The following is a 15,257-nucleotide window of genomic DNA, read 5'->3' as shown; positions in this document are numbered from 1 at the left end:
ATCCTAAGAGCCAAGGGAAAAATGTGTTCAAAAGAGATAGAATAGTTAATAGTGACATTAGAACATTTATAGATTTGAGAGGAGATTTTATGAGAAATCTTATAGAAAGATTTTTCTTTAAAGATTTTTCTCTTCCAGTATACTATGATGTGTAGAGTATTCTGCTTATCATGATGCTTTTAGTAGTTCATGTAGAATTTGTAATTGATCTTTTTGTCCCAATTCACAATACATGGTTTAAAAATAAGAGATTAAAAATCATTTGTTGATTTAAAGAAAAGCTTTCTCAAAAGGCTACTAAAAAGGAGACCGAAGCCTAAGTCATAAGTGAATTGTAAAAGAATATAGTATTCCTTAACCAGCTACACTTAGTGCTAAAATCTTTCATTGTGTCACTCAAAAATCATATTTTCTCCTTGGAGAAAGAATATTTAAGGATGATTAATATGGAATTATACTAGTTTTAATCTTAAAAATAACTTTTTAAAATAAGATAATTGGTCCTTGTAAAAAAAAGTCAGACTATATAAAAATCTATAAAAGGGAAGGTAGAAATTATAATTTAAAAAGAGATAATTACTGTTTTATAATATATTTTTGGAGTTTTATTTTTACACATATTTGTAGTTAAACTTTATTCTCATAGGGTAAATTTTTAATAGTGAAATTTTGGGATAAAAGGATAATCACATTTTTAAGGCTTTTCATGTACGTGTTGTCAAATTGTCCCCTAGAAATGCTGCACTAACCTAGTATTTCTACAGTTAATATCTGAAGTTAGTGTACACTGTAGCCAATAGCGAATACTGACATTCTTTTTAATCTTTGCCAATTTTTCAAAGGAAAACTTGTATCTTTGTAATTCTTTTTTGTTTTTAAGTTTTATATCTTTTCACCTGCTGAGTAGCCATTGTTTCATATTTTTGCATTGTCCATGTTTTTGGCCCTTGTTCTCTTGGTTTTTTCTTTCTCTGTTTAGATTTTATATGAGCTAGCTGTACATTAAAGGTATTAAATGTTGGCTATCATATGTATTTCCCATTTTATCTTAAACATTATGACTTTTTTTCCTGTGCTGAATTTGAAATTTCTTTCTTGAATTTAAACTTACTTACAGTTTTTGACATGATTCATTGTAGTGTTATGACCTCTTTGCCATTGAAATTCAGTGTAAGTTAGGAGACAAAAAATCAAGCCACAAAAGGAGAAAACCTATCTGAACTTCTGTTTAATTTGACTATATAATACACTGATTACTGTATACTGAAGACTTACTTTCTAGCAGTGTGAAGGTCGGAATTAGTTTTTGAACACATATAAGAAAATGACAAATAAAGATTCACCTTTCACAAAAGCATAAGCCTTTCATCAGCTTACATACATATACCTCCATTCAGATGTTACATAAATAGGAAGCTTTGCAGTATGTTAATTTCAGGAATTTCATGTTAGAACAACTAGCATTTCTAAGTAAGTTAGATCCTAATTAACTTCTAAAGTACTGAAATAGGGCCCAAGCTGTGACCACTTGGTGGGATTTTTGGCTTTATTTCCCCCTTGGAAGATAGCCTGGGGTTGGACAGTCTCTCTGTGTAGATCACACCTTAATACACTTGCTCAACTAATGATCAGACGCTCTTTTGACCAGGATGGTTTATTTGTACTTTGTCCTCTGCTTTGTTGCTACTGTAATAAGTCTTGATTTTCTTCATTAGTTTCAGATGAGAGAGAGTGGTAGAGGTGCTCATTTTGAACATTCTGAGTTGAAGAAACTGTCTTTGAGTCATATTTGGTTGTCATTTTATTTGTTTGATTTCTAGAACTCTTCCTCGTGGGTGCTCTATAACATGGCTTCATTTTACTGGAGAATAAAGAATGCGCCGTATCAAGCAGTGGAATGTGCCATGCGCGCGCTTCACTTCTCATCCAGGTAGGGCTCTTCCCCTTCCGCGCCTCCGGATTCTCCCCATGAATCAGAGCTGTTCAGATACATAGAAAACAAGAAGAAACACTGTGTTGTACTTACATTCTCCTCCATTTCTGTTCCAAGAAATTAGTCCCGTTACAAAAATGTTAGATGTCAGAGAGCTCAAGATGATAATGGCATAACGTACTTCTGATTTCTGTTAAGCAAAAAGTATATAATGTAGATGCCCCCTGATTCACTTGAGACTTGAGAGTAAGGAGCTTGGCTGGAGAAACTATCATAAATTTTTCTCAAAGCAAATATAAGCCCTAAATACATTTTAAAATCCTAAAATGTCTGTTAGACTGTATTTTTGTGGCAAAATTTGTAGCTGTCAGATTGAGTAAGCACCATCAATTATGTAAAATTAAACATTAAGATTTTCTTAAATTATTTTCCCCATCTGTAAGTAAACTCAAAGTTATTTTCCTAAGCTCAATAACTTTGAATGTAATTTGCCCTTGTCAGGTATTTATAGGTAATTGTGGAGCACATGCTTCTTTCCTGACATCTAATTACATCTTCCCTTCTCTTTTAGGCACAATAAGGACATTGCCCTGGTCAACCTGGCGAACGTCCTCCACAGAGCACACTTCTCTGCTGATGCTGCTGTCGTGGTCCACGCAGCTCTGGACGACAGTGACTTCTTCACTAGCTATTACACTTTAGGAAATATATATGCAGTAAATACAACTTTTTCTTACATGAACCAATCCAGTTGCTATTTTCTTTCTTTTTTTTTCCAAATAAAAAAATACCCTTTTCCCTTCTTTTGGTCCAAACAAGGAAAAGGGGATAGAAATGAAGAAATTAAGGGGAAAAGCTTCATAACAGTAGCGAGTCATAAGGGTCCTAGCCTCTTGACAAAAAAGAAAATAATTAAATTGATAGAATTATTATATTTCCTTAGAGTACTCCTCTTAAGATAGCAGTACCTCCCATTGAACCATCCTATATATAGCATTGCTTCGTGTTATGGAGATTTGACCACTGATCGAAATAATGTTCACTGTATGAAATTTGGTGTGATCTCATAAATTATAAGGGGGTTTGGACAGATACAACCAGGCTAACATTTTCCCCCCTGTGTTTGTGTGTGTGTGTGTGTGTTTGTTTTTGTCTCTTCAGATGCTTGGGGAGTATAACCACTCAGTGCTCTGTTATGACCATGCTTTACAGGCTAAACCTGGGTTTGAGCAAGCTATAAAGAGGAAGCATGCTGTCCTGTGTCAGCAAAAACTCGAGCAGAAATTGGAAGCTCAACATAGGTAACTAGGAGGAAAAATTTCACGGAAGCACCAACACCGTAGAACCTTAGGTTAGACCTGTGTAGGGTGATATCAGTGTTAATTTGCTCATTAGAATTAGGAGAAGCAGCTTTTTACTACTACTAGTCCTGTCTTTTTTCTCCAAACCCAGGAGGTTTAGCACAAGTCAGGGGTTGTGTAAAGGATTCTAGGAACTGGAGAATATTTACAGTAAATGCTGTCACTTAAATCTTTACAATTTTGACCGTCAGTTACTTGTAGGAAGTCAGATGGAGGAGAGGGGTGCTGCCAGATGCTCAGTAATTCTATTGATTACATTTTTATTTCCAGAGAATACGCTGTCAGTAAAATCACTTGCACATGCTACATTTGATCTTTCTCTTCTTTGACTCCTAGGGTTGGGCTTTTATGTTGGTTAAGTGATGTTGAGAGAGATTATTTGGCCCACATTTTAATCAGATTTGTGTAAGTTGTACAGTAATGGAATTCTGTTGTACTTGGTTCTTGTAGTATACTTAAAAAATATCCTGTATTTAATTCTATAAATAATAGGGCCAGTAAAGGAACTTGACATAACTCAGAAGTGAATTGTTCATCTCTTAAAGAATTAGCCTTAATGTTTTGAGTCTACTTTGATTATTAGAAAATTAAGTGGAGATTTGGATTTCATTAAACTTTTGCTTATTTTCGAATCTCTTTAAAAGCCTAATGTAGTAAAAAGGCAAGAATGGCAGCTTGTTTATGCCTGGCTTTGTTATCCCTGATCAGAACTTTCCCTGGCTGAGCTTCTTCCAATATTATGCTCTTCTTATACAGTCTGTACAACTTCTAAATCTCCATATGTTAACAGTGTAATAGGCATTGAGATTTTTGTGACTAAATATGATCAAGCAGCTGATTTATTGATACCAGGTGGTAGGGAATGTTCCTTTCTAAGCAAAGTTTCTGTGGTTTTTCCCCAAATCTGTAAACCAGGGAGCTAGAGAGCAAGGTATTGTGGCCTCTTCTTTTAACCTTGTCTTTAGGTAGAATCAAAAGAAAATGTGAAAAGGACGATGCTAGAAAGGTTTTGAATGTCCATGGAACTAACACAGTCTTTGTGGAAAGAAATGAGTTGTTAAATGTGTAAGGCTTTATAGTGTATTGCTGTGTATTTTTTTTGGCACCTGAGAAGTCTAACACGCCATTTAATGTCATTAATTGCTGTGTTTATAGGAAGAATTTCACATCCATCTTTTTTCCCAAAAATTTTAATAAAACAATAGTATTTATTTAGCCCCGTTGTTATTGAACCTGTGATACAGTGGTTGTATGTTAAAATTCAAAATTTTTGCTGAGAACCAAACAACCTGTGTATTTAAGTGGATTTAAAAATTCATAATTTTAAAGCTCTGTAACTTTCTCCTGGCATTAAAAAATGTTAAGATCTCTCCAGCGAACACTGAATGAGTTGAAAGAATATCAAAAGCAACATGACCATTACCTGAGACAGCAGGAGATCCTGGAAAAACATAAGCTGATTCAGGAGGAGCAAATCTTAAGAAATATCATCCATGAGACACAGATGGCAAAAGAGGCACAATTAGGTAAGTACTGATTCCAAGTAATTGAAGACAGGTGAGGAAATTCACTGCTAGTGTGCTTTACTTTCATAACTTTCATGTAGCCATAAAGCAGTATAAAATTGTGCTTATGACTTTCCTCAATCCTAACATGAAATCATCACTATGGGTATACCAGAAGGCCTGGGAGCTGATTTGATCCTTCTAGCTTTTTTTTAGTAAAAAGTAAAAACCAGATTTTGAAGTAAACACCAAATGTTTTGTATCCTAAGAGTCTTAACAGTTGTTTGCCCTCTGTGGCCTACATTGATGCTTCTCTAAATTCAGTATGCGTAGCAATCTCTTGGAGAGCTTGTTAAAATGCAGATTCTAATGCAATAGGTCTGAGGTGAGGCCTGAGATTCTGTTTTTCTAACAAGCTCCTGTTTGATGCCTGTTGCTGCTGTTTTGAAAACACACTGTGAAAAAAAAAAAAGAAAAGAAAACACACTGTGAGTAACATGGCCCTACACCAGTTTAACTCAAGCCAGACACACCTTAGAAACAGAACATCCACACTTTTCAGCCAACACTGGCAACAAAGCTAAATGTTCTTTTTTTCTTGCTCCCTTAAAAACAAATGTTTTATTGTAGAAGTAAGGTTTTAGACTAGACTTTGTCTCAGGTAGAAAAAATTATGCACAGGATTGTGTATATGCACAATTTTTTTTCTGGGAAGAGGGTATATAGCTCTTATTAAAATCTCTTACAGTCTGTGACCCAAAAATAGAACCACTGGTCTAAAGGAACTTATCCTGTTGACAGGATATCAGTGATTTGGCTGTATCCAGAATGTTTCATTTCTGATTGAAACGTATGGGAACAGATATGACAACTAGACCCCAAAGAATAAATGAATAGAATCCCTTATGTTACATCCTTCTCCTTTAGTACATATATTGGTCTCTGCAGCCTCTTGACCTTTGACCCTTAGCTATGACCACTTACAGTCCATTTTACAATCCACCTGACAAGTTTTCTTTGCTATTTTGAGTGTAAAAAGTATGTTCAGTCCTTGGGCTTATTTACTGCTCACTCTGTACTGAAATGCAACCAGAGCTCTTATATATAAATTTGAAAAAGAGTTATGAAGTATGTAAAGCAAATTCTCTCTAGAGAGATGGGCAAAGTCTTAAAACAATTGAATCATTTACAGCCATAGAATGCAATTGCCAGAAGATGCCTCAGTGATTATTTAGTGCAGCCCCTTTGTTATGTAGGTGAAGAAACAGGCTTCTTTAGAATGATTTCATTAGCCACTAATGAGTTTTCCTCTGGATGAGCACCCTCTCTGCAAGTACTCTGCCAGGCTCTGAAGAGTACAGGGTTGATACTACATGACTTAGACTAAGAAAATCACGTTGGCCTTGCTGACCTTTTTCATCAATTTTCGTTTCCTTTCTTATTCCAGGAAATCATCAGATATGCCGTCTGGTCAACCAGCAGCATAGTTTACATTGCCAGTGGGACCAACCTGTGCGCTACCATCGTGGTGATATCTTTGAAAATGTGGACTACGTTCAGGTCTCTTTCTTAGTCTCTTCTAGTTCTTATAAACTTTTACATATCTAAGATAATATCGCTTTCACCCCTTAATTCCTTGTCTATTTGAACTCTAAAATGTATGACTGTCATTTAAGACTTTGAGTATCTGTTATGGTTTTTTTTTTGGGTTTTTTTGTTTTTTAATTTTTTTTTTTGGCTGCATTGGGTCTTCGTTGCTGCGCGTGGGCTGTCTCTAGTTGCAGCAGGTGGGGGCTACTCTTCGTTGCAATGCACGGGCTTCTCACTGCGGTGGCTTTTCCTGTTGTGGAGCATGGGCTCTAGGTGCACGGGCTTCATCGTTGTGGCACGTGGGCTCAGTAGTTGTGGCTCACGGGCTTAGTTGCTTTGCGGCATGTGGGATCTTCCTGGATCAGGGATGGAACCTGGCAGGCAGATTCTTAACCACTGCGCCACCAGGGAAGCCCCTCTGTTATGTTTGTGAAGTCAGATTTTACAGAGAGTACTCAGTTACTCCACGAATGACATTTTTGTTTCCCAGAGTATTGGCTGTATTTTCTTTTCATATATGTTTAATTCTTTTCTTCTTTACCATGAGAGCTAGAATTGGTCTCTATGACTCAAAGCCTTTACCTTCCCTTTTAAATTACTTTCGTAAGACCTATAATTTAAAATTTGGGAAAGAGTAGCTCTGCTCTTTGCTGAAGTCCTCAGTCCAGTTAGGTTTCTTCAACCCAATGCGTCACCAAAATGATCACTGTCAACCGAAAAGGGTTACTGGGCGCCATCGCTGCATACACGTTGTCGCTTTCTTTCTTTCTCTCTGTATGTCCATATAGGTACATACACATGCAGTCACACACACACGTACAATCCTAGCCTATCTAGTTGGGAAGAAATAATACATAAATATGATACAAAATAGCATGTAACTGATGCTGATATAGACAGTAAGCAGAACCAGAGTCCAGTTTTCATCCAGAAGAATACTGGAAATAAAATAACACTTATCCTATCCTATAGAAAACCCATCATGTTCCTTAATCATAGAGATAGGAATTTCTAGTGATAAGCAGTTAAAATAATTAAGAGATCAGGAGAGCTTCTGTAGGAAATCTGAAAAAAAAAAAACCCAGACTACTTTGGGAAAGAGTAAGAAGCAAAAATTAGGAGGCATTTAGGAGGAGAAGTAGTAATAGAGACCAAAAGCTTTCTATGATTTTTGTGAGCCAGCTCCTAGCAGTATCCCATGTTTGGCTTTCAAGGGTAGTAAAGGAACAACAGACTTAAACCCTCTGTAACTCCCTGTCTTAAATCCTAGCCTTTTAAGGGGCAAAAGGGAATATTTAGAAATGAAATGGACCAAAACCCAGTGTACTTTTAGATAGCATAACAGTCTCAAGACAGACCGTTTGGAAGATTGCCATCCACCAGTGTAGCTTCCAACATTATATATCCATAAATTTCTTCATCACTATATAGTGAAAAAATCTGTTTCTGTTCGTAAAGGCATAGAGCTACAAATTCATCATATCTGTTCCTTTCTCTTCGTCTCTTTCCTGCTCCATCCCATCCTGGTCCCATTCTCTCATCTAACAAGGTTTCAGAAATACACAGGAACTATGGTATCTTGTGAACAAATCAAATATTGTTGTACCTCGGTTTGGAGGAAGGCTATACATATTTGAAACAGATTGTATTACGATAGCTTTTAATGCCTATATGATAACTATATTAAACTCTTAAGAATCCTTAAGCACACTAATTTTATAGAGTAGTAATCATTTTAGTGTAAATAGGGGAGGGGAATAATGAATCAAACCTTTAGATCAGCTAATCATTAAACCTAAAAGAGACTAAATCATAGAAAGGAACTAGAGGGACAGGAAAACAATCCACACTAATTTTCTCACACGTCAGCGCCATAGTTGATTGAAAGTTGCTAGCTATGCATTATCTGTGAAAGAATATTCTTGGGGCATAGTTCTGAAAATTAAAGATCTGATTGCTTTTTAACTGACCTGCTTTCCAATTTCCTTCTAATTTTGAGTATTCACTAACATTTTTGGGTTGAGTTAAATCTTAGTTACAACTCCTTTTCTGCTTTTGATTTGATTGAACTTTTCATTTTCTAGTTTGGTGAAGATTCATCAACTTCCAGTATGATGTCTGTGAACTTTGACGTTCAAGCAAATCAGAGTGATATCAATGATTTGGTGAAGTCTTCTCCTGTAGCCCATTCTGTTCTCTGGATCTGGGGCAGGGACTCTGATGCGTATAGGGTAAGTTAGTAGAGGACAATGGAATTTTCTCAAACATACAAGATTTCTTAAAGCAGTGGCCCTCAACCCCACTGATTAATAATGGCCGCAGTCACTATTCAGCTTAGTTCAGCAAGCATTTGTTAAGCTTATATCAAATAGAAGGCATTCTGCTAGGTAGTAGATAAGTAAGACAGAGGGTCTGTGTTGAGTTCTTGCCAGACAGGTGGGGCAGATAGACACCCTAATTTCAATTCAAAGCTCTGAGCTCTGAGTATAATTACCAACCCTCACAAGTTTCTAAACTTGACCTAAGTGTATGCTTGTATATACTTCACTTATTTAATCAACACTCTTTTATTGAGCTCCCAACTGTATACCAGGCTGTTACTATGAATATAGTACACAGTTCCTTGCTCTGCTGGAGCTCACATTCTAGCAGAAGATATACATAATAGACAAGTAAATAAATATGTATTTCTAAGCTAGCTAAGAAATAATTGTATGTTAGCCAATGGGGGTACCAAGATATGAAGACAGAAGTTATATATTTTTTATTCACTATTAAATTTTCAGAATTTAGTTGTTTTTATTTTAACAGAATTAATACAGCCACTTTTAATTCTATCTAATATAAATTCCCAAGTTTGAAAGCCTTAGGCTATAAGTTTAGTGAACCTCTGGTACATGTTATTAATATTTAGAAAAATGAAATTTTACAAATAATAATTGTTAAACTTTGGCATTGGCAATAAAAAGTCTTAGTTGAAAGAAAAATAGTTTTCTGTGTCAGTTTTTTAAGTGTATGTATGCTTCCAGGTGCAAGTCACAAACTCCACCTGAAATTAAAAGAAAATTCACCTCAAATTATAGGAAAGCCAAAGGTAGAGCAAACTTCAGCTTTGGTTGATTCGGTGGCCCAGTGACCCATTTCTTTCCTTTTCTTTAATTTGCCATCCACTGTATTGATTCCATCCTAAAGCCTGTCTTCCTCATGGTAGTGAGGCGACAGCCAGCAGTAGCTGGAGCATCATGGTGTTTGCTCCTGTGTGGCACTTTGAGACTAAGACTGGCTTTCCTTTCTCAAAAGCCCCAAGCAAACCTCTCACTATGTCTTACTGCCTCAACTGAGTTAGGCCTGAACCAGTCTGTGGTAAAGCAGGTAGAATTACTGACTTAGACTAATAATCTGCAGTAGAAAGAGTATTATAGAGTCTGCTGCAGTGTCTGTATCTTAAAATACTAAATTGTTATTCGGTTATCCTAGTATATTTATGTTCTTTTAAAAGTTCATTTAGCATGTTGAAATATTGAATCTGAAGAAATTTATGAGAAATTTTCTTTCTTTATTAGGACAAACAGCATATTCTGTGGCCTAAAAGAGCAGACTGTGCAGAAAGCTATCCTAGAGTCCCTGTTGGCGGGGAATTGCCAACGTATTTTCTGCCTCCGGAAAACAAAGGACTCAGGCAAGTGCTGATGGATTTGGCAAAGCACTTGATTCTGCATGATTGTCATCTGGCGGTTCTTTGAGAGCACCAGCCTTGGACCTGAAAGGTTAAGTCTTTATTTTGAAGTCACCCAAACTTTGAAAATATGAATTTTGTTCCTTTTTCTTGTGCCAGGATCCACGAACTCAACAGTGATGATTATTCTTCAGAAGAAGAGGCCCAAACCCCTGACTGTTCCATAACTGACATCAGAAAAAGCGAGCCTCTGTCCTACTTAGTCAAAGAATTAGAGGTCCGCATGGATCTGAAAGCCAAAATGCCAGATGACCATGCACGAAAAGTAAGGCTCACTTAGGCTGGTGTTTATTGCCGTCCATGCTGGGTGCCTTCACAAGCCTCATAGGTGGAGCGCAAGTTTGATAGAAGGCAGTTGTTGAGCTTTAAGTTATAAAACTGAAGGATAGAGTTAAAGAATTGGTGAAATAATTAAGAAGGCAGTCATGCTCTTGAAGGAATGCAAGAAAAGTGTTCCTCAGGGTTGCTGTTTACAGAGACCACCTAAGCACTGTTCCTCTAAGAGGGCTGCAAAGATGAGTAACACAGAGCTCTGTTTACCTAATGGAGGCCCTTCTGACCACTGCACTTTAGCTTTGCATCCTCCAAGCCCCAGAAGCTTGTATAAATTGAAAGCTTGAAGATTATCTTTCCTTGGCCTTATCAACCCTGCTTTGGGCTCATATGCAGTCCTTAGGAATTCGTATGAATTTGATAACTGTTTTACAAACATTATAAGTATGTTCTGTTACGCTGTTTTCTTTAGTTCCTGTTAGCTATGTATAACTAGGAATGTTTCACTACTGAATATAAATCCTGTATTAGACACCATTCCATAGACACAAATGAAAAAAGTTCCTTTTTCCAGAGAAAAAAGATTATCACAGTGACCTTTTTTAATTTAATTTTAAAACTATGAGCCGTTACTACTTACATTCAGCAATTACTGAGGCAAAAAACATTATGTTCCAGGGGCTGATGGGAGTGCTAGAAATAGAGAGATAAATAGACCATGATCCCTAGCTTAGAGTTACTCACAGTTATATAAATGCTGCAAGAATATAAAGTAGATTAATTGAGGATCTGATGCTCTTCCAGCTAGGAAGGATAGCAGATTTTAATTGCATCAGGTGTTGCATGCTTTGTTTTCTGAATAATTTCTCATTTGGTTCTGGACACTTAGGTTGACTTTAATGGGGAAATGATAGATCACCTTAATATATGTGTGATGTATATGTCTTTTAACTTTTTTTAATTAAAGGAAACTAAGGCATATGTGTGAGCAGGGTAACACCTGTTGGTATGTCGATGACCTTGTGTTATATATATAATTATAAATATCTATTCAAGTTAGCTGTTCCTGAGGAGCTCAAGTAAAGACTGCTGTCTATAGAAATTCTTTTCAAATATCTTCCCTGTTATTTTCAATTGATTCAGTCTTCCTTTTGATGTTTTCAGATTTTGCTTTCCCGTATTAATAACTACACTATCCCAGAAGAAGAAATTGGGTCTTTCTTATTTCATGCTATTAACAAGGTGAGTTGCCTACTTCAGACATCTGAAATTAAAATGCTAAGTAATTGTAATTAAAGTTAGAATGCATGTATTAAAAATCCTTTTTGGAATAAGTACTGTATTCCTGTATTAAGTGAAGTATTTGGGGTTTTTCAGCCAAATGCTCCTGTCTGGCTGATACTCAATGAAGCTGGACTCTACTGGAGAGCAGTAGGAAATAGCACCTTTGCTATTGCTTGTCTTCAGAGAGCTTTGAATTTGGCTCCCCTCCAATACCAGGATGTTCCTCTTGTGAACTTGGCCAACCTTTTGATTCACTATGGCCTTCATCTTGATGCCACTAAACTGCTGCTTCAAGCTTTGGCCATCAATAGCTCTGAGGTGAGGTTTTATGTTTCTTTGTAGTAATATGTACTAAGTAGTGGTAATGCAAATTTGGAGTATAATTTGTATTTTTATAGAGAGGGCATAAAAAAATCTCATGTTTTATTTTTCAGAGTAGAATTTGCATATTGTAAGAGGGCTTTGTCTTATTTTCGATGTGTTCATCTCTTTATTTTAAATGAAGTTTATAAATTGTAGGGTTTTTTTTAGAAACTTACATTTAAATAAGAATGACATAGCTGCTAAAAATTCACTGCCACATTTTTGTCTGAATCACCTGCTTCTCACTTTATCCTGCTCATTATAGCGTGCATATTAGTTTAATATTATACTGCTTTACAGCTTTAATTTATAGATATCTTTATACCAACCAAAACAGAGCTCGGTTTAAAGGTTGTTTTGATAAGGATAGACAGGTAGATTGATATTCATGCCCTGAACCTCCCACACACAGTCCATGGAGTTGTGTCACTGCTTTGTAGTTAATTACGTTATTTCATCCTTTCTAAAATATCACTTTTTTTTTTTTCATATTTTAACATCTCTGAAATAAGGATGCCTGTTACAATTGATGAAATCTTAGGTTTGATGAAATGCAGTTCTAATAAATATACAATTAAATTGCTTTTATACTTAGTGTCTAAATGTTTCTGAGTTTTATACCCAAAGAAACTTTCAGAAGAAGTGTGCGTGAATGGCTTAGGTTTATTTGAGGTGTCCCAAAACTGATTTTTTCAGTATGAGAAGAAATTGTTGCCTGTTAAGAGTTTCCTTTGAAATACACAAATTCACAACTGGATTTTGAGTAAAAGTTTATCATCACTATGTTATATAGCAGGTCAAGTTGCCAGAGAAGTACATCAAATATTTATCAGATGTTTACTGTGTGCCAGGTGTGGGTATAGTAGAACAGGTGCTCTATATGGCATATGATAAAGTGAGCACCCAAGTGGAAGGCTCAACACAGCTGTATTTCCTTGATACTTCTCGTGGTTCACTTTTCTCTGTCACCAGCCAAGGCAATTAGGCAGTATTCTTCTGAAGAAAAAAGAGCTCCTTTACAGATTAGTTGCCTTTCCATATTTGAAAATTATACTAAAATTTCAGTTAAATACTGCGGTACTGCAACAAGAATAAAAATATAAATCGGTGAATCAGGGTAGATATCCCTAAAATACACCTTAATCAGACCCTACCCCCAACTGTCAACATTTGGAAATATTTCCTTGTAAACTTTCCTTCTACATAAATATATCATAGTGTTGTAACTTTACTGTACTGGTGATCTTTAAAACTTAGTATATAAAAAAATTTATTACTACATAGTTTTTATAGCCATCAACTTAAATGGTTGTGTAAAGGTTGGATGAACTGATATATCAAAACTTCCTCCTCTGTTGCTGGATGTTTAGGTTGCTGTTGTCAGTAATGATTTTCTGAATAAGACTTCTGTTTTCCGGATACTTTTCTTAGGAAAGCTTGCTAGTAGCAGTGGAATTGCTAAGTCAGTAAGAGAATGAGTATTTTGTTGGCTTTGATACAGAATACCAAACAATCCACAAAAAAATTTGGGCCAATATCTATTCCCATAATCAAGATCCATCACTATTCATTTTGCTTATATTGTCACCAGAATTGAGCAATTGAAATAACTGCTAACTTTTATTGATTGTTTACTAGAGCCAGGCACCACACTAAACATTTTGCATTTAATAATTCATTTAATTATCATAACAACCCTATGAGATAAGATTTACCCATTTGATAGAAAAAGAAAGCCGAAGGGATTTACAGAAAGTCAAAAAGCTTGGGTTTGAACTCAGGGAGATTGGCCGCAGAGTTCACACTCTTTATAGTCGAGTCACACTGTTTCTGTATTAACATTTGTAAAACAAATTTACTTTAAAAACTTTCACTTCTCTGTTGTAACATAAATTTCTTTATCTTACTTTAAGGATATTGTATTTTATTGTATTTTTAAAGTAAAAGTTAATATAGGCATTTTGCTCATTTTGTTAGAATTTTTTTAAATTTTATATGAAATCTTTATAAAGTGTTTAACTGCATCAGTCATATGTTAAAAATATTTTCTCTCTTTGCCTTTTTTATCTTAGCTTTTGAAACTTATCTTAATTTTCCATCTTTTCCATTTTAATTTCTATTGTTAGATTTAAGATGTCCTTATAAGAAGATTGAAAAAAAAATAGTTCTGTTTTGTTTTCTGTAGTTTGTCTTTAAACAGTTGACTCTCAGATATACAAAGATCTTTTCCTGTGTTGTCTTCTAGATAGTTTATAGTTTCAGGTCTCACATTTAGGCCTATGATCCATTTCAAATTAAATTTTCTTTGTGATGTGAGGTAAGGATCAAAGTTCATTCATCAAAGTTCATATCCAAATGGATATCTGATTGTTCCAGGACCATATCTCAAGAACACTATACTCTCCTTATTGAGTCATCTGTCACCTTGGCTCTGAACTCCAGAATCCTTTATCCAACAGCTTACATGACGTCTTCACTTGAATGTCTAAAACACACTCTAAAACTACAGGCCAAAACTTAGCCCCTTAACATTGTTCCAGTTTGGTCTCAGTCTTCCCCATTTCAGGAAACAGTAAAGCCCATATCTTAGGACAAAAACTTAGAGCTATCCTTCGTACCTGTCTCCTCTCAGGGCAGATCCATTCTATTAGCTAACCTCACTGATTCTGTTTTTGTTTGTTTGTTTGTTTGTTTATTATTTTTTGGGGGGTACACCAAGTTCAGTCATCTGTTTTTATACAATATCCCCGTATTCCCTCCCTCCCTCGACTCCCCCCCACCCTCCCTCAAGTCCCCCCCATCCTCCCCATCCTAGTCCTCTAAGGCATCTTCCATCCTCGAGTTGAACTCCCTTTGTTATACAACAACTTCCCACTGGCTATCTATTTTACAGTTGGTAGTATATATATGTCTGTGCTACTCGCTCGCTTCGTCTCAGCTTCCCCTTCACCCCCCGCCCCCTCCCAAACCTCGAATTCTCCAGTCCATTCTCTGCATCTGCGTCCTTGTTCTTGTCACTGAGTTCATCAATACCATTTTTAGATTCCATATATGTGAGTTAGCATACAATATTTGTCTTTCTCTTTCTGACTTACTTCACTCTGTATGACAGACTCTAGGTCTATCCACCTCATGACATATAGCTCCATCTCATCCCTTTTTTTTTTTTTTTTTTTATGCTCTGGAAGTCCATCTTTATTTGTGGGGGCATG

General features: G+C 36.0%; 1 protein-coding gene across 7 annotated transcripts in view; it reads left to right on the top strand.

The window, feature by feature from the left end:
* TTC17 (tetratricopeptide repeat domain 17) overlaps positions 1 to 15,257 on the top strand; it is a 134,696-nt gene that overhangs the window by 33,826 nt on the left and 85,613 nt on the right. For 6 of the 7 annotated variants that reach the window (XR_009047438.1, XM_057695006.1, XM_057695008.1 and 3 more), the window contains exons 6-15: positions 1,821 to 1,930; positions 2,505 to 2,649; positions 3,095 to 3,234; positions 4,660 to 4,820; positions 6,247 to 6,359; positions 8,474 to 8,620; positions 9,953 to 10,068; positions 10,225 to 10,390; positions 11,563 to 11,640; positions 11,776 to 12,000. Coding sequence is in view for 6 of the 7 variants with exons in the window: in XM_057695006.1 (XP_057550989.1) it covers positions 1,821 to 1,930; positions 2,505 to 2,649; positions 3,095 to 3,234; positions 4,660 to 4,820; positions 6,247 to 6,359; positions 8,474 to 8,620; positions 9,953 to 10,068; positions 10,225 to 10,390; positions 11,563 to 11,640; positions 11,776 to 12,000 (1,401 nt within the window). In the remaining variant the exon portion in view is untranslated. The remainder of the gene's footprint in view (positions 1 to 1,820; positions 1,931 to 2,504; positions 2,650 to 3,094; positions 3,235 to 4,659; positions 4,821 to 6,246; positions 6,360 to 8,473; positions 8,621 to 9,952; positions 10,069 to 10,224; positions 10,391 to 11,562; positions 11,641 to 11,775; positions 12,001 to 15,257) is intronic. The other variant, XM_057695005.1, reaches the window with a different exon arrangement.

This window comes from Hippopotamus amphibius, chromosome 9, assembly GCF_030028045.1.
Source record: "Hippopotamus amphibius kiboko isolate mHipAmp2 chromosome 9, mHipAmp2.hap2, whole genome shotgun sequence".
Taxonomy (NCBI): Eukaryota; Metazoa; Chordata; class Mammalia; order Artiodactyla; family Hippopotamidae; genus Hippopotamus; species Hippopotamus amphibius.
This window is presented reverse-complemented; position numbering and strand designations above follow the sequence as displayed.